The following is a 19127-nucleotide window of genomic DNA, read 5'->3' as shown; positions in this document are numbered from 1 at the left end:
TGTTGAGGTTTAACAAACCTCTAAATTTTCAAAGTGAGCAGTTGTCTGTCACACCTGGAATGAGGCTGGAGCAGCCCAGGGGAACCTGGGAGTTTGACAGAGCCATTCCAGTGCTGTGAACAGCCATGGCACTGGTGGCCAGGCACCCTCGGCCTGAGGCCCATTCCAGGAGCTGTGACTGCCCTAATGAGGAAGGCACTTTCCTAAATGGCTGTTTCTTCTGTGGCCTCAAAGCTGAGGATTTAAGGGGGCAGAGTATGGTCACTGGGTGCCCTAAACCATGTTCATGACAGAATTTGCTGCAGCACATTTTGTTTCTTCTTTCCTCAGTCAGGAATTTTTGCCAGAGCTGGGGATGTTTCTGAGTATTATTGCCTGCAGCAATAACGAGCAATTTCCTGGTGTTTGCTTGTGTGTTTCCCCACCTTTCATACCTCCCCCATCCGCCTCCTGAGAGCTTATTTGCTGTTTACCCAGAGATATTTGGGTTTTATTCTCTCAAACACATTTAGGTTGCAGTTCCTTTGCTCTCCCCTATGGTGTCGTTAAGGGTGAAATTCAGACCGTTTCCAAGTGTAACTTTACAGATGAAATAGTTACAGATGGATTTCTTTGTCAGCTCAGAGCTCCCAGTGCATTTTTACAGCTGGTGGCCACACAGCCTGCTCCAGTGAGAGCCAAGCAAACACGAGTGAAGTCTGTGATAGTGTTTTATCTCAGCCCTGATAGCAGCACGTTAACAAAGACATCAGACTGGGGCTAAAGGTTCTGTTGACATTCTCACACTGCGTCAGCCAGGACACTGAGCAGAGCAGGCACACAGACCTAGAGTGTGAAGAATCCCTACAAATGAGACTCACAGTAATTATGGAGTTTTCTGATCAATTTAAGGGTCTCCTGTTGCCCTTGTGCACTGTCACCTTGGTGCAGTTTCCAGCCTAGAGGGCACTGTAAGACTGGGTAGAAAAGGAAGCAAGCAAGACCATCAGGAAGGTTTGGTCAGGGTGAAGGTCTACTGCCACACAATGCAAATGACACCTGGGTTTCCTCCTGCCTTTTGCAAATAATAGCACAGATCAGCAGCTCACCATGTGCTACAGTGCACACTCATTAGCCAGAGCTGTGGATAAACGAGGCTATTGCTTCCAGAACATTTTCTGTCCTTTTCTAGAAGGTGACAAAAATAAACAACAAAAAATCAAGTCAGGTTTTTCTTTGCCTTTCATAAAGCTCTCAAGGGTTTTTTCCACCTAGTTCTTATTAGAAATGACTCTGACATGGCCAAGAGCTTTTTGTAGAAATTTCCTAGGTGACTGAAGAATGGCAAATCTTAAATAGGAAAAAAACCCCAAAAACCTAAACCAAGAAACACCAGCTAAGAATTACACATTTCTTAGTATACAGAAGTGGTTTTACACTGTTGCAAGGCACAGTTCTCCTTTCTGCCACTGAAAATGTAATTTTTCCTGGGTAAATTCTCCTTATCAGTGAATTTAAATCCCCTATGTGAAGAATAAACTATGGCAGCAAAATGGCATCCAATGCACCAGTATCTATATACTAGTTTCAAAAATTTCCAAAATCCCAATTTTTAGCCACTGTAAGTAATGGCAAAAAGGCTGAGTGAAAAGCAGGCCTCAGATAGCTCAGTGCTGAGTTAGTGGCAGCACCCAGCTCTGCTGAAGAAGGGCCTGGGGTGCAATCCCTGTCAGCTTTGAGCTCTGCAGTGAAATCAAAGGGGTGGAACTTGTTCTTGTAGGAGATAATTATCCCCAGGGACCAGGCTCTGATTTTGTATCTGTACAACTCCTAGCATGAAGGGTTTTATGGAACTGTCTTGTGCTGCCTGTTGAAGTACAGGTGTGGTTTGTGTCTGGCCATGTGACACATCAGACAACTCCTTTCCTGCAGGGTGTTTGGAGAACTCCTGCCCTGCAGCAGCAGGTTTTCATTCTCCACCTGCTCTTGCCCCGTGCTGGGTCAATCTCCATTTCAGACCAGAGGTTTTGAGCACTGAAGTCCACGAAAAAGCAGCTTTGCCTTGAATGGGCAGAGCCTGTGAACCTGACAGCAGTTCTGGGTGCTGGGACAAAGCCAATTTCATTCAGAATTTCTCCCAGCCAAAGTCGTGGCTTATGCAAACTTCCTGAGAGCAGAAGATTTGTTATTCCCCATTGGGCATGTGGAACAGAATAGAAAACTTCTCTGTGCTGCAAATGAGGAGGCAGCACCTCTGCCAAGGGGACACTGGGGTGCAGTTACTGGTGAGGTGGCTCTGTCTTGTCACACTGCAGGAAGCTGAAGTTGCCATTCCTGCAAGGCAATTTGCCACCTCCTTAGCAGTGTCAATTCAGCTGTACTGTGAAATGAGCCTGGCTGCAAAGCCAAAACAAGTTTTTTCTTCCTTGGAGGGTTATTTTTAAGCTGGATCATTCTGCTATCCCACTTGGAGCATCACTCAGGCAGCAATGGCAGCACAGTGTGGGAGAAGTGAGCCATGGCAGGTGGGAATGAAAAGTTGGAGCAGGAATTCCTCCAGCTGGTTTCACCTCCAAAGGATGTGTACTGCACAAGCATCTGACAAGATCAGTAGGAATAATTACCTGGAGGTTGTGTTCCTGTCATTTTTGTCTTAATGAAGTAGTCTATGTCTGACTCTACAACACAGTTCTCCAAGCTGACCCGAACCTCTTCATACATCTACAAAACAGAATCCAAGAGTTTAATTTAACTTTTAACATTTCACGTTGAATTAACAAACAATGCTCTTGTAGTAATTGTCCCCTTCAGAAACACCTTATACTTGGTAGTTGTCTGACCTGGCTGCTCTTCAGCCTGCCCCCTGTACCAATGTTCTTGTAATATCCCTGTTTGTGCTCTGGGTAGTCTTTAAAGACACCAGGACAAAGGCAGTCCAAAACTTTTCAATAGAGAAATTACTAGCAGGAAACAACCATTCAAAGTCAAATCTAGTGTATTCTTTACATCTTCCACTTTTGAGGCCATGACTGGGTGCCTTTTTTGAAATTGAGTCAAAGCTCAAGTATACTCAGCAGAGTTTTGGGAGCATTCCCCAGCACAGCAAGGAGTGCCACCAAGTGACACAGCCTGCCTGCATGCAGACTTGCATCTGGATGGCATCTGGGAGAGCAGGAGTGGACATTTCCCTGCGGGCAGGGCAGGCTGTACCTCGTCATCCTTCACACACTGCAGGGAGAGCTGGTTGCAGTGCACCCACAGCGAGTTGCGCAGGATCGTGATGCGGTCGCACTCCTGCAGCTGGAAGACCTAAAACCAAACAGGAAATGTGATGGAGCATTGTGGTATTGAGTTCTTGGCTCTGCAGGCTGGGACAGTGCTGGGGATGCAAACCTGTGCTGAGGGCACCCTGGTAAAGGATGTTTTTTCAGTTGGTGGAGAAGCTACATCTACTGTTTGTGATCAAAAATTTGTTCTAATTGCTTGCACCAAATTAAAGTTCTATTTTAAAGACAAAAGCAAAGCAGGGGAGAGGAATCCAGACCTGGATTTGACTGCTACCTCTGCTGTTGAGGATTTCAGAGTCAGGGTCCTGTCTGCCCATCACACTGAAATCTGAATGTTTAACAGACCAGTAGAGTACTGGCATGAAAGGGTTGTATTTATGTTAGAGGTAGAGGCAAAACTCAAAACTATCCACCTCTGCCATCTAAAATGCCTCATCTAAAATTTCTCTCTTTTGAAAGTACTTGAGGCTCTCTGGAGTTGACTCTGCATATCAAAGGTTACTTTTGTGGTAAAGAGAAGGCAATTTTCTGTCTTTGGAGTTATTCCCTTCCTTCATCTGTCTGGCTTCCTCAAGTTGCTGCACTGCTTAGGGAGAAGGAAGGGGGCAGAGAAAAAAGTGTGAACCGATTTGGGGGAAGAGGCAGATAAGCTCTTTCTTTAAAAACTTGAAAAAAACCAAATCACCCTGATCTCTACGTTGTACTGTTAAAAGTAGAACAAAGTTTTGGTTTTCTATGAGGTGTGAACATCTCAGATGCTTCCAGCCATCTGTCTCCATCTCTATTTGCTAGCAATTATGTCCAGAACACCACAAATGTACACAGCATTCAGCAGAACGCTCAGTTGGGTATGCTTCCTGCTATCTAATGACTTACCAACTAAAGAAACCCAGAAAAAGGAATCTGTCAGGGGAGCAAGCTGCTGTAGGGACTGGTTTCTGAGAGTAAAGGTTTTAAAGAGAGCCTGCAAGGTGGAGAATGAGTATCTGGATGCTCGTTCTCAACAGAAAGCCTGTGGCCCTTGAGGCTGCTGAAACAGCACCAGAGCCAGCAGGGAATTTTCCAGATAAATGGTGTCCTGTCAGGAAATGCTGTTAATCCACGGAGGAACTGTAGTGACTCTGGCCTTTCAAGCCCTTGTCAGCACCCAGAAAAGCCAGAAAAGCACAGCTGGGTGCTGTGTTTGACACATCCCTGGTGCTGCTGGAGAACCAGGGCAGTCCAGGACAATGTGGCACAGCCCCTGTGACAAAGGCCACCCCAGAGCTGCCACTTGCCAGCCAATACTTTCAGGCTGTGGCTGTCCAGCACTCAGTTACAGACCCAGGCAACCCCAGCACCTCCAGATTCCCCACTATGCAGCCACAAGTGTAGGATTTTAAGCTGCTTTTTGTACTAATTGCTAGTTTAAAAAAACCCCAAAGAGTATCAGTTCTTCTCTCTACAAGCACTTTTAAAAGAAGGCACAAAAGATGCCCTTGCTTTTTGAGAGCCTGTTTGGATTAAGCAGTGGTCACAAGCTCTGTGGGCTGGCCAGGATTTAGCTATATGGGACACAAAAGAGTGTGAGGTTGTGGAATGCTTCACTGGTTTGTTGGCTTTTTAAGAAGAGAGAAAATATGCATCTTTGGAAGACTAAGGCTTGGCATAATATCTGTGGAAATGTCTGTGCCAGTTGTGGGGCTTTTCAGCCCTCTCAGAGAGGGAATATTTAAGAGGAAGCAAATAACTGGAAATGTATCCTCCTGGCATTTTATTTTATGTGGAAATAAAGCCTGCAACAAGTAAATATAGCAAAATCAGACTTTAGCAGATGGGCAAATGTACTTGAAGGATTACTGTGATCAAATGAGTGCCTGATTTGGATGCCAGCCAGTTCCTGTAAATTGTTGTGCAAAACTTAATAGCCAAGTGCAAATCTCCTTGTCCATCCTCAGTAAAAGGATCTGGAGACAGAGACTTTTCTACCACTGCCTTTCAACAGAAAGATTATTTCATTGCAGAGGACAAATATTCTTGCAGGTGAATTGAAAGTGCTGTGAACATAGTGTCTGGGGTATGTACCAGTTCATATATTGCTCCACCTCTCCCACCTCTGCACTTATTCCCCTCCTTTGTTTTTACATAGCTGTGCTGACCAAGCAAGGAGAATGTCAGTGATACAGGAGCAGCTATGTCTAAGTAAACTCTAGTTTTGCAGTAATTTTGCAAAGACATCTGTTGGAACTCCACATAAAACAAACAGCAAAACCCTTGGGATGGCATTTCAGGCCTTAAACTGAGATCTTCCAATGGAATAAAATAAAGAGTGTGCAAACACCTCTGCAGAAGTCAATGTTTACCTCACAGGTTTTGATGTGTTCCTGCTCCCACTCTGTCCTGACCTTGTCCAGCTGTTCGATGTTCTGCTTGTAAACGTTCTCTGTAAACACAGGCACAGAACACAAACCCAACAGTCAGGGGAAAAGTGCTACAGCCTTTCTCTCTTTCCTCCTATTGGGCCTTTCCTGTGGTATCCTATACTTCCTGTGGTTTGCTTGAGTATCACAAGGGTATGTGAGTTTGGGACAGGTGGGGCACAATAATTATTGGATTTTTTCTTTGTAGCTATGTACTAGAGTAAGGATTCTCTCTGTGTGGTTTGCAGGTCAGGTATAAACTTTATGGTAGGGATAACAATTCAGAGATGAAGAGCCTGGACCTTGCTTGGGCACTGAGCATCCTGAGGCTCTTCCCATTCCCAGCCAGCTGGGCCCTGTGATTTGGTGGAAGCTGTTCCATGGGGAGGGAGGCACAAGCCTGAGCTCCAGAGTCAGCTCAGGTCGTGCTGGTCTGTCCTGCTGGCCATACACACGTTTGTGGCTGGAGATCACTGCTGTGCTCATGCCCATTGGGATGGGGGATGGGATTTGGGCTCTCTCAGGGCAATTTGAGCTCTACTGTGCTTTCAGACTTGCTTCAAGAAGAGCTTTTCTGCTCTGGGTGAAGTCCCTAAAGGAAGTCTTCTGTAAATTCTTTAATGCAAGCAGGACACTGGCATTTTCACAGAGGGGAGTGATTGCCAGTGACTGTCAGGCTGCTGCTCTTTAGAGGCTTCTTCATTAATATTTGGGTGGGTGCCTCTGGGAACCCTGGCAGCCTGGATGATTTGGATGTGTTCTATCAAAATCCTGTGCTGGTAGGTCTTTGCTGAGAAGACTCAGTTCAGCTGCAAACAGCATCACCTGCTTCATTTGCTGCATCTCTGCACTGCTTGGCTTTGTTCTGGCTCTGAAACAGGAAAAGAAACACCCCAAATTAACTTCTGACATATTTTTCCTTCTGCCTCAGTTTGTTGTGCTGCCTCCTCTCTTTTCCCCTCTAGGGGAAAGGCTCTAACTTAGAAGAACTTCCTGGCTGTCCCCCCTTCATGCACAGCTCTGCTGAATGGAGAAGGGACCAGAACTTCCCAGGTGCAGCCACAGGTGCAATGACTTCAAGGGAAATCCTTCCATTCAGACATCCCTGCCAGAGGAGCTCAGAGCCAGGGTGATTCAGCCTGAAGCTGTGCCTGCTGGCTGAGCTGGTTTTTCTCAATTGTTTGATGTGCTTCTCTAATAGATATTTATAAGCAGAAATAAATGGCAGTGAAAATTCTTCATCTTTCAAGCTCCTCATGTAATACTCAGATGAAAAGCACACAGCTTTTAAAATACTTTGCAAATGCCAGATTATTTCCCATAACAACTCAGAAGCCTAAAAATTAAATTCACTCTAAGTAGAAGTCCTCTGTTTTAAAAACCTGCAGCTTTTAGCAAATGAGAGAACAGCCATCAGTGACAGCTCTATACTCTCAGGTCCTTCTGCACAGATGGGGGTGACAGCACAGTAATGCACTGCTCTGGGCATCAGTGTCATGCATTCTTCCCCCTGCCCTTGAAGACAAGGCTCAGGTAGGGGCTCTATTCCTCCTCACAGCTGGCTGGGAAATGTGGAGTAAGCTGGAAATAGAAGTTTCATTCTTATTTGCTTCCTGGCCCAAACTGTTTGCAAATGCTGAGCAGAATTAAACAGCTTGAGCTGCCTCTGTGCATTCCCCACGTGCTGGCACATCCAGGGAAGAGCTGGCAATGGAGCACCCTGGGCTCCTTCTGCATGGAAGGAGCTGGGTCAGGTTTAGCTGCCATTGGAGCTGTGAAATGTTTGGTGTCATTTTGGCAGGGCCAGGATTCCATCCCCTCTTTGCAGCTAAGCTGCAGGGGTTTGCTTCTCAAAGATTAGGGAATGCTGGAAATAAAATATAAAGTTCTGATGCTGTTTTTAGAGTCTCCACACCACCATCCCCCTCTCCTTGAGATGATTTTTGATCCTTTTTGCTTACACTGCACTGATTTTTATCGAGCCAAAGGGAGTTCATTTATTTTGTTTTCTCCATCTGTTTCACTGTAAAATGTTCCCATTAAAAGTTAGTGGATTGTCAGCTGCAAGTATTAAGACGATGCAATGAAGGACTGCAGTGCCTTAATTTCCAACGATTTATTTTTGAGTCTGTAAATTTAGTTGAAATTAAACTCACCATGAGCAGGAAAATGTTGAGGAAAAAGATGCATTTTAATGTAAGATGCTACACTTACTAAGTGTAAGAGACCAAAAGGCAAAACTAACTGCATGACATATTTTTGACTTGTTTATTTTTTGTAATGAGTAATTTCAGAGAAAAATCCCATTCAGTTTCCTTGCAGGATTCACAGAGCAATTGGAGCACAGCCTGGCATAAATTAATTAGATAACTTCATCCCTTCCCAGAGGATTCTTTGGGGTTAATTTCAAAACAAAGCCCCTGGCATCCTGTAGAATGGATTAATTGTATTCTCTTGTACCTGGAGAGGGTAAACCCCCCAGTTTTCCCCCTGGAGAGCTGTGTCCTGTCAGTACCTTTTCTGTTTGCTTGGGGTTGCCTGCGGCACTGGTGCGTTCGAAGGATTGCTCGGCCTCGTCCGCCTCCCTGCACTTCTGCTCGTAGCTCCTCTTGGACTGGGGCAAAGAGATCACACATCAGGCTCTGCCTGGGGCAGCAAGACTGGATTCCCCCCAGAGCTGTTCCAGCCACCTCCTCCTCTGCAGTCCAGGACAGCAAATCAGTGCCCAGGGTGGGCAATAGAGAAAAATCCCAATGGCACCGTAAGCAGGCAGAAAAATAAACTGAAACATTGGAGTGGGGCTGACAGCACAGATTGAATCCTTTTCCTGCAGCCCTGAAATTGTTTACTTTGTACAACTGCAACTCCCTGCAGGGGTCAGGAGTGCACAGGCTGCTCTACCAGCAGTGGTGCCCCAGGTGTCTGCCCAGGAGCCAAGGAGGCATGAATTTGGGATCCCACATTCCCAGGATGGCTGTGGGGTGGTTGTCAGGTGCTGCCTTGGCCATTGCTCCAAGCTGTGAGGCAGAGCAAGCACACCATAGGCAACAGTCTTGGGGTAGTTCTCAGAAGCAGGAGAAATCTTAATTTGCACCAAACATCTCTGTATCTTAGAGGTGCACTTAGAACCAGCACATTTCCAAAAAAACCCCATTAGTACACCTCCAGCTGTAGCACTAACAGGTCTGCAGCTACTTTCCTTTAGAGGCAGTTGCCCAATGGAAACCAAAGCCAGCTGCCTGTAGTTTCTGTACCTGCAAGCTTTCCAAATGGAGAGGATTCCTCCTGCCTACAAGATTCCCTCACTGTTCTTAAAATTGTCCTCACTGAAAAATTACATTTACTCCTCTAAGCACCCTTGCCTAGAGAGAATGAAATCCTGTTTGACCTGGGGCACCATTCATCCTGCATTAACCTTCTGGAGACTTTTCAGTGGGTGCAGCAGGGCAGATCAGCTTCCTCCTCACAGCAGGAATGACATCTTCCCTCCCTCACATACCCTTGCACACTTACACAGCTTTGACCTTTCTTTAAATAGAGGTACATGTGATACAGATTTTAGTGGAGCCAGTTTGCACCAGGAAAGCTGCCCAAGCCCTCCCTGCTTACCTCCATGGTTTTCTTATAATGGGACAGTTTGCTCTTCTGCATCCTCTCCATTGCAGACTCGTACTGTAAGAAACACATTCAGGTCAGCATTTCTTGCTTTGGACTTTTCCTTCCCTTTCTAGCAGCAGGATTAGGAGAACCACAGTCAAGGCCTTTCTATAAGCCATCTTCCTGTGGGCAAAATTACTTCAGTCTGCTTTTATAAATGACAGGTTTCTCAGTGATACAGAGAGCATCAAAGTGCCAGGTAAAAAATAATCCCAGATAATTCTGCCTCGGTGGTTTCCATTAATAGCAGAGAGGATGTAGATCTTCATTGTCTTCCTTGCTTTTTTTTTTGTTTTCTTGAGGAGATGAAATACTGCAACACCCAGTCACAGTGGGCTCTGCCAGCAGGGCTCCTTTGCTGCTGCCAGAGCTTGATCCCTCTCTCTGCAGACCAAACCCCTGTCTCACCCACAGCAGCACAGGTAGCTGTCCATTTTCAATCCAAACAATTCCTGTCTCTTGTATATTCCACTGCTTCTGGCACCTTTATGCTGAGTGTGATTTGATTTCCATGCTGGAGTCATCTGGGCAGGGTTGGAAGGACAGTGTTGGATTCTCTTCCAGGTTTTAGCTGGGAGATGCCCAGCTTTATGTGACAATGAGATATGCTCCTACTGGCAGGGGATGGCTTTCTTCAGGGGGACTTTTGGTCCTTTAATCTTTCCATTCTGCTCAGGCAAAACTCTCTCCAAGGCTGCCCAGATGCTTGTTTCACACTGGGCACAGTCCTGAGACAGCTACAGCACAACACAAATCACAGCATTCATTTTGGGAGGCTACCAAAACTGCTGACACCACCCAGCATCTCTAATGTTGGCTTCCTCACATGCTGGACAGAGGAAAAAATCTTATCTAAGACTCCAAAGCAGTTTTTCCTTTTTTTTTTTTTTTATTTTCCCAGGCCCCTCTAACTGTTCCCAGTTGAGTTACAGGCTTACAGTTGTCAGCAGGAGGGAGCCTCTCTGCACATCCCAGTGGCAAAGGGAATGGGGGACAAACACTGATGAACCTGGTGCCCACTGTCTGTCTTTTAATGCCTCATGTAGTTCATCAGATCACTGTCAACCTCAGATCTCAGTAGCAGCATTGGTTTCACCCACTTTCATATTGAGAGTTCTTTGCTATTCCAAGTTCCTGTGTGTCAGGGGCTTGTAGACACACAATTTTGTGGCACTGGGTACTGGTTATATGCATTTTCACCTGTTTAAAATTAGCAAAGAAAGGAATATTTATTTTACTCCTCCATCACTCAGTGCTGTCAGAGTGAAGGGATGCTCCTGTTTTTGTCTTCAACCCCAAAGACCCAGAGAAGGTGTGAGAGCAGTCCCTGCTGTCTCTATTGAGAGCTATTTTTCAATAGACTAAGGGCTTGATGAGGTCAAAGGGGATGAAATGGCCATAAATATACTCAATTTTTTTATTATACAACATCAACTAGATGCTACTTATTCCATGTATTTTCCATTCAGCATATATTGCTGTTGCATCCAGCATGACATTAATTTGCTTTCATGTTTTTAAACATTTGTGTTACACCTTTAGTGTGTGTTGGAGATTGTTCAGGGTCATATCAAAGAAAAACATTAGCAAGGGTATAAAAAAGAGAAAAGGAAGGATTAAGTTCTTACAGAAATAATAACAACAGCTTCTGCAGTTACACCAGAGAGAGGAAAAGGGACTAAAGCCTCTGGCTCCTGAGTTCAGAGCACTACTTTGTTTCCAGCTGGGATCAGAAGGAGATTTTTGTTCCACCTTTGGTTTATAGAGGGAGCAGGGCATGCTGGTAATGCTTTATGATCTTCTGCACAACTCCCAGCCTATGGCTGGAGGCAGGTCATCAGCACAGCCCACTGACCCAATCTCTTTCAACATTTCTCCAGTTTCTCACCTTTTTTCTTTGCTCCTTCTGCCTTTCTCGGAACTCCTCTATTCCTTTCAGTTCTTCCTTCAGCATTACTGCCAGCTGGATATGAGAGTTTCCAACACTTTCAATTTCTAAAGCAAATCAGAATTCATATTCAGTCAGTGGGAAAGTCTTTAAAGATAAAGTCACATTTTTTAGGAGATGTTTCTGTGATGTGACTGTCCTATGAGTTGTCACAAGCAGGGCAGCCTTAAAAAGGTTTTTGTGTTTCTGCATGCCCTGACATTGCTGAGGGCTCAAGAGCAGAGTGAGTTTCTTCATGGCCCCATTTTCCCCAGCTGCCCCCCTTCTTTGGGACTGAGGGTCAGGAGTTGTGGTGCAGAGGGGGGAAGGATCTCTGGCCTCCACCATCCCTGGCTGTGCTTTGCCCTGGCTGTGCTTTGCCCTGGCTGTGCTGCTGGGCTGTCCCTGCTCTTGGAGTTGCTGCCAGCAGTGGCCAGTCATTAGATGGTTGCATGCTGAGAATTTCCAAGGATTAACTAAGATGGATTGAATTTCAGAGCACCTGGCTGGTGCTGTTTGAAATGGCTGGGAACTGTTCTGCATTTCTCAGCTTCAGTGCCTCTGAAATGGAACCCTGCATTTTCCAGAAATGCTGAACTCCCCCACCCAGGCCCTAAAAATATCTCAGCCCAGCAGCTGCTTTTCAAGAGGGAGTTTTGGTGTGAACAGCAGGTGCCAGTGACCAGGTACAGTGTCCTATTGGCTCTCATGGTGTTGTGTTTTGTGTGTGTAAAAGGGTTTCATTGAGCCTTGTGCACATTTAGGAAGCTGGTTTGGTGTCAGTGGTTTGCAGAAGAGGGGACAGAGTTCATATCTTGTGACTTGATCCAGATAAAATTTACTTGAAGAACAAGCCATTTTCTTTGCCACCAGATTGAGTAGGCACCCTTTTTCTCCCCTCCTTGCACCACAGGCTGTGAAAGAAAAGCTGGGAATGGTGTGGGAAGCAGGATGGACACATTGGGTGCCTGTGTTTCCCAGGTCAGAAGGGAACAGGAAATACTTACGTTGCTTGAGCATCTCAAATGCTTCCTTCAGTGTGCTGTGGGGCAGAAACAAGACACTTTATTAGTGCTGGCTTCTAAGGGTGGATTGGGAATCCAGGGAAAAAACTTTCCCTCAGAACCTCAAAGATCCACATAGAGATAAAACCCGTAATGGCCTCGTAATAAAAGCTGACCATGCTAACAATCACAATAGCATCAGTCTGCTACCATCAGGAAACGCAATAAAATGCTCCATGAAGCAGGGAATTGCACCTCTCCTTCTGTGCACCCTCTTCCTCAGTCATACTCTGTGACCGTGAGTGGTTACAGCCCTTTCTCTCTGCACCTCGCAGGTAGATACGAATGAAGCGCCGGCGGCCGGGGGGAATGGGGGTTTTTGGAGCAGTAACCTGAAGGGTGAAGTAACCTAAAAGGTGAAATAGCGTGAAGGGTGAAGTAGCCTGAAGGGTGAAGTAACCTGAAGGTGAAGTAACCTGAAAGGTGAAGTAGCCTGAAGGGTGAAGGAACCCTAAAGGTGAAGTAGCCTGAAGGGTGGAGCGCTGCGTGCGGCCCCATTCCCGTCCTCGGTGCCCGGTCCTGCGCCGCAGCAGCGCCCGCAGCGCGTCTGCCGAGCACCCCCGTGCGGCACCGCTGCTGCTTCCCATCCATCCCCTGTGCACCGGTCCTGCTTCCCGCACACAATCCCGGCTGCTGCCTCCCATCCATCCTCGTGTGACCGCTCCTGTCCCGCTCCAGCCCCGCTCCTGCCGCGCCCCACGCCCGGCAGAGCACCACCCCAGGCCGGCTCCGCACGGAGCTGCGGGATGCAGCCACACATCCCCAGGGACACGAGAGAGTGTCCCAGACCGATGTCCTGCCTGTGGCCAGGGCAGACCCACCTCTAGAGGCACCAGAGACACCGGCACAGATGTGATGAGAGGGCACAAGGTGTGTGAGAGGCGTTTCCCACTGAACAGATTCCTCCAGCTCTGAATGTGCAGGCTGGCAGGGCTTTTGCACACACAGCAGCCAGGGCTGGGTGTGACTTGGAAGCTTTTCAGATCTGGAAATGATCTCTGCAAGGCCCAGAGTTGTTCCTGGAAGGAATCAGTGCTGGGCTCTCCATGGAGCCAGCAGGGAAGAGCTGGTGAATGAAGAGCCCCAAATCTCCCCAAATCTCTGTACCTGGAGAGCCCAGGAGAGGCTGCTATCACCTCCCAGCCATGTGCACCCATAGCTGGGCAGGGAAATCTGCATCTCCGGGGCCATTCTGGGAGCCCCACAGGCACAGGAAGGATCCCAATTGCCCTGTGTTAATTGTGGCTGGGCATCTGTTTGCTGATCAAACATTCTCCCAGCAGGGAGGCTGCCTTGCCAGGCAGAAGAAAAATGCACAAATGAGGGGAAAGGTTGGGCCTGTCCTAAGCAAAAACTGCCTGGAAACCCATTCCAGATCTAAGTTTGTAGAAATATAAGGAAGACTTTCAAACAGAAAAGAAGAGCTGCTTGATTTTTTATCATATTTCAATTAGATTGTGGTGAATCTCCTGAGATAAGCCAGGGAGAACATTCTATTTTGAATATTTTTAAATGGTTTCCTAACAATACTTATACATTTGAAGTTTGTTTTGTAAAATTTAGTCTGGTGTGAAATTTTGATGGAAACTAAATTTTCACACCACAAAGGAAACAAGCGGTATTAGTTTCAGCTAATGAAAAGCTTGGCAGTAAAAGACAAGCTAAATATCAGCAGCAGAGATAACTTTTTATAATGGATTATTTTGAAAAACTAAATATATACAAGGAATAAAATTTTCTTTTCCAGTGAGTAATTTCCAGTAGGAGATGGGGAATGTATTAACAACTTCATGCCTGAAACAGGTAAATACTGGAATTAAAAAAAAACAGACAGCAGTTGCAAATTGGACATACTGTTTGCACTCTGTGTTGATTTCTCTTTCTCAGACATTTTTTTCCCTTTATTGTTGGTGATTCAAGTTATGCAAAAACTGACAAAATTGCTGTAGTAGATAATGAAAAATAGCACTTTCACAGTTTATACCAAGGACAAAGGCAATTTGCTGCTTTTTTGGTTTCCAGGCCCCTGAGTTCCCAGAGCAGTTCATGAGCACAAGGCACCCATGGAGCTTTTTCCTTTTGCTGGCTCTCTGTAGGGCCAGGGGGTCTCTGGTGTGATAATGCACCTGTGACCCAAACAGGGATCCATTTCTCCCCTGCATGGTCTCTAGTGGCCTTTTCAGAAATCTCTGGCCTTTTCTTCCTTGTGTGAAGGATTTGTCCAGCCAATTCCATAGCTGGTGCAACTAGGTTGAGATAGACTTAAGCCATTTCCTTCCTTATTTTTATAATAATTTTCTAAAATCAGTTAATTGGATTCTTACAGGGCTTAAAGAGCCAGCAAATATGTCATCATGCCAAATTATACACTTGGGTGAGAATAAATCAATCACATTTTGACCTGTGGATCCATCAGGACTCCCTTTATGACTCCTGGGCTGCAGCAGCAGTGCTATAGATTTGCTCCTGGATGTTCTGATTATATCAGTAAAATATTTCAGTGCTTCACAGGGTTTAATGGAAGTGACTCCTGTAGCTGATCTATGAATGAGTTTTAATTCTGTCTATGCTGGTGTGGATGTGAGGATGTCTCATTTTCCTGGACACACTGAAAGTCTTTCACCCTCAGTAGATGCTTAGATGCTGCTGCTTAGCATTCTGGTGCTAATTGACTTTTTGGAGTTTGTCTTGTGGCTAAATTAGAAAACCTAGGATTGAAAACAATTCAAGCACCACTGAAAATTTGATTTTTGATTTTTTTTTTTTTTTTTTTTTTTTTTTTTTTTTTTTTTTTTTTGTTTAAAGTTGTTCACTTCTGAGATTTTCACATACATCCTGGAAGACTAAAGACAGAGCTCCAGCCTTCCCTTTGGTCACCCCCTCGTGGAGAATCCCGCAGGTGTCTCCTTGAAAATAAGGCTGCACACAAATTCACTCTGTGTGTTTGTTAAACGACTCCCTGTTGTACATTTAAAGATTGGATTTGTCAAAATTAATTCTGGAGGAAGCAGGAGTGCCTGCCTGGAGAGGGAGGGAGCAGGCAGAGCCTGTGCAGCAGCCTGGGCGGGGTTTGCCATCTAGTGGCTGCAATGTTCTTACAATGTTCTTAGTCTTGCTTAGGCTTTTAGGCTTTTTTGTGCTTTTTTGTGATTTTCCTCTTTTTTTTTTTTTTTTTTTTTTTTTTTGTGCTTTCGCTCTTTGTTTGTTTGTGGACCTTGTTTAGGCTGAAACCCTGAGCTGTGCTGGGCAGTCCTCTGTGCATCAGGAATTGCTCTGATCTGCTTCACAGCCATCACAAGCAGAGTTTTGTTTCACCTGAGTGTAATCAGCAGGGCTCTGTTACTGGCAGGGCTTGGGTTTCATCTGTTTCAATTTTTTCAACCTTAAGCTTGCAAGTTTGGGCATTTTTTCCCCAGTTCTTTGCCTTTAGACCCTGGGTTAACTGAGTCATTCAGAGAGTCCCTTTGCACACAGGAAGGTAAAACAGGTTCTTCTAACAGGAAAACCACTGATGGTTTTTCATTTTCTTTCTTTGCTACCTTTGCTTGGTGAATAGAAGTGTGAAATAACCCCACCCTCCTTTCTGGGAGGTTTCTATTTTGACATTGGTACGATCTACAACGTTCAGTTGTTCTTGCAATTTTCAAAAATACCTTTTCTGAAAGTGAGAGGAGTCTGTGTCAGATAAGCCCTACAGAGAGTTCCCAGCAGTGACAGTCCCCTCTGAGGCCACCCTCAACATCTGCCTTTCCTCCTGCCACACAGGGAACACCCCAAAATTGTTGTTTTACCAACAATTCCTTCTGTGAAGCCCAGTGGGGGTAGAAAAGTGTGGGGAGATGAGTCTGAAATCATCTGCTCTCAAATCATTCCCACCTGGGGCTGTGTCTGCCCTGCAGAACAGAAATGAAGGAGGGGAGTTGTGCTCTTTGCTCTTTACCTGAGTCACAGCCCAGTCCCAGGCCAGGCTCACAGCACTGTCTGACCTTCTTTAGTGGGCACATGGCAAAACCACTGAAGAATGAATTTTGCCAGGAGGTTTTCTTGTTCTCAGAGGAGCTCTAAACAGAAAGGCAGCAGCCCTGGGTGCAGCTGGAAGGGTTTGTGTCAGCTCCCAGCTGGCCTGTGATGTGGAGCCTCAGGAGCTGTTCTCAGCTGCTCAGAGGCTGCACTGGGCACCAGGCTGGGCTCAGGGACATTTTGTGGCTTTCATCCAGCAGCCTCTGTGCAGGGCTCCCCTCCTGCTCTGGGGGTTCACCTCCACCTTCTGCTGCTTGGACATTCCCAGGTGTGTGTCAGGAGTGCCCTGAGCTCAGGGGAAGGGGCTGTGTCCTCACTCACTCCAGGGCTGGGCACTGGGAGCACTCACATCACCCCAGACCCCCCTGGGGTAGGGGAGCAAACAGGAAACATCTCCATGTTCCTTCTCCACCCTGTAAACTTGACATCAAATTAGATCCCTTGTGGCTCCAGAATGAGCTGTGCCATCCAAATCAAAGGTTAAAACAGTCAAAACAAATTTTGTGCCTTTAACATAAGACTGAATTTCTTCACATCTCTCAGAAAGAGAGCAGCACTGCTCAGAAATGCCTGTCCTCATCAGCAGAGAGCTTATCTAGATCAAATTGAACAGGGACTGAGCAGAGGTTCAGGTCCATTTTCAGAGTCCTGAAAGTTCAAAGTGCTGGTGTATCAATTCTGGGTGGGTTCAGAACATTTGGGTGGAGAATAAGCAGCCATGGAAGGATGTGACCTTCCCCACTGACTTTTAGCTTCAGTTCAAAAATGCCTGCTTTGTGTGGAGTAATACAGAGGATTTTGTATATTAAGTGACAGATGCACTATTTTTATCCACAGGAAACAGCAATTGGCATTTCATTACAGCTGCCCTCACCTCCCACTCACTGAAATGTTCTATTTCAGGCACCACAGAGAAGAGCAGAGCAGAGCACACATGGGCTTGAAGGAACTACCCTTTCCTGAGGTCCTAAGGAGGTGCTAGTGGAAAAAAGGGATGAAAAATGTAGGAAATCATATACATGAGAAGAGACAAGCAGAGAAAATGACAAAAATAGCTGTTGTCAGCCTAGGCAGAGTTTAACCAGCTCATGTGTGTTTGCATCAGTTATTTTAGAGAAGAACAGAGTTCCCAGAGGCCCTGGTTTGGCTGAGGCTGAGCTTGCAGCTCAGAGCTGGGCTCTGGAGCATTTTCTGCTTTCATGTTGCTGTGCTGAGGAGCTGCCCAAAGCCACTGCATGGAGATTCCCTTGCAGCCAGGAGGGCGATTCCTCTTAAAGGCACTTAAAGCTCTGCTGAAAATCATCTCCAGTGTGAGAGGCATCACTGCTGTGCACATCCCCAGCAAGCAACTGCAGCTGTGATCTCAGTCTGTAGCTTGGCTGAAAATCCCAATTTCTGTACATCCCCTCCCATGTGTGCACCACTGAGAGTACAAATACTGCCCTTTAAACTTCAAAAGCTGTAGTCCTTTCTGCCCTGCTGGATATGGTATAAGCTGTCATTTGCCAAGAAAACATGGCTGTAGGTTTGTCATCACCTTTTTATAATTTATTTTATGAGCAGAGACTAGGAAATGGTGATGCAGATTTAATTTTTTTAGTTTAAAAAGTGAGATAACAGGCATACATTGCTTTACCTATTGACTCAGTGGATACCAAAATATTTCAGGGCTTCAAATAAGAAAAACAAGAAAACAGTGGAGGCTATTCCTTAGAAAGCTGCTACTGGTGTGGCATCCTGTGAACTTACTGATTGCTATGGCTAGGAGATTATTTAGAAGAAATATTTTTATATGTTTGCCCTGTTGTTCTACCCTTCCCTTGGGATCCAGTGTTGGGGGAAGAATATGAAGCTGAAGGGGTTGGTCTGAGCTTGTGTGAGCCTTAGATTGAAGTGTGTGCATCCTTGTGTGCCTTGGAATGGGCCAAGGGCAGTGGCAGGTGCTGAGTGGGAGCTGTGCCCTGGGTGGGAAGAGGGAAGGAGTTTGTGCCACTGCAGTGCCTGTGCAGTGCTGCTGCCCTTTGGCTGTCAGCCCATGGAGGGAACTTTGACTTCCTGAGCTGGATTTGTTTGCTCTGTCAGTGGTATCCAGGTTTTAGAAACCCCATCCTGGCTTTTTCTGAAATAAGAAAAGGTGCAGTGTGTCTGCCCTGCTGGTTTTGGTGCTGTCAGACACATTCTGAGCTGGGGGCTCCCAGGGCCAATCCTGACCCTGCTGTGCACAGGAGCAGTGGGGCCCTGGCTCTGTCACTGCTGCTGACACCCAGCAGCATCAGACCCTGTCCCTGCTGGCCCTGAGCTCAGAGTGCTCTCACATTCCTGCCCTGGGACTCATCAGAGCACACAGCCCCTCTCTTTCCCTGGTCACTGCTGTCACTGCTGGGCTGGCCCTGTGTGCCTGGCCTGGGGCTGTCCCTGCCAGGCTTGGGACAGAGGAGCAGGAGCCATGGGAACAGCCAGGGATGCAGGAGGATACAGGGATATCCCAGGGATACAGGAGGGCATCCTGATGGCTGCTGTCACCTGGAGCCTTCTCCAATCAAGAGAGAGTGGTCTCAGAGTTGCTGTTACATTCCAGTGAGCCCTGCCTACCATCTTTGGAGTCAGCAGCATATTCCTTCAGCTGTGTCTCTGGTGAACAAAAATGGGCAGTAGAATCTATTTATACATTTAGCTGAGTTCAGCAATTGCTCCAGCTGAAGCAGAATTTGGGGAGAGAAGGAGCAAGCCTGAAAAAATGTTGAAATTGTTTTTTTCTTTGATTCAAACATAAAAGCTCCTAAGATATAGGGGA

The 19127-nt window shown here is 46.2% G+C and overlaps 1 protein-coding gene across 1 annotated transcript in view; it reads right to left on the bottom strand.

Moving 5' to 3' along the window:
• Nucleotides 1-19127, bottom strand: part of PSTPIP1 (proline-serine-threonine phosphatase interacting protein 1) — a 49146-nt gene that overhangs the window by 6976 nt on the left and 23043 nt on the right. Inside the window, exons 4-11 of the mRNA XM_059482539.1 lie at nt 12257-12291; nt 11211-11317; nt 9275-9337; nt 8181-8279; nt 6491-6536; nt 5609-5688; nt 3190-3288; nt 2604-2700 (exon numbers count right to left, since the gene is read on the bottom strand). Of these exons, the coding sequence (XP_059338522.1) occupies nt 2604-2700; nt 3190-3288; nt 5609-5688; nt 6491-6536; nt 8181-8279; nt 9275-9337; nt 11211-11317; nt 12257-12291 (626 nt within the window). The remainder of the gene's footprint in view (nt 1-2603; nt 2701-3189; nt 3289-5608; nt 5689-6490; nt 6537-8180; nt 8280-9274; nt 9338-11210; nt 11318-12256; nt 12292-19127) is intronic.

The sequence above is a fragment of the Ammospiza nelsoni genome, chromosome 14, assembly GCF_027579445.1.
Source record: "Ammospiza nelsoni isolate bAmmNel1 chromosome 14, bAmmNel1.pri, whole genome shotgun sequence".
Lineage (NCBI taxonomy): Eukaryota > Metazoa > Chordata > Aves > Passeriformes > Passerellidae > Ammospiza > Ammospiza nelsoni.
Note: the sequence above shows the minus strand (reverse complement) of the source record. Positions and strands in the feature narration are given on the sequence as shown.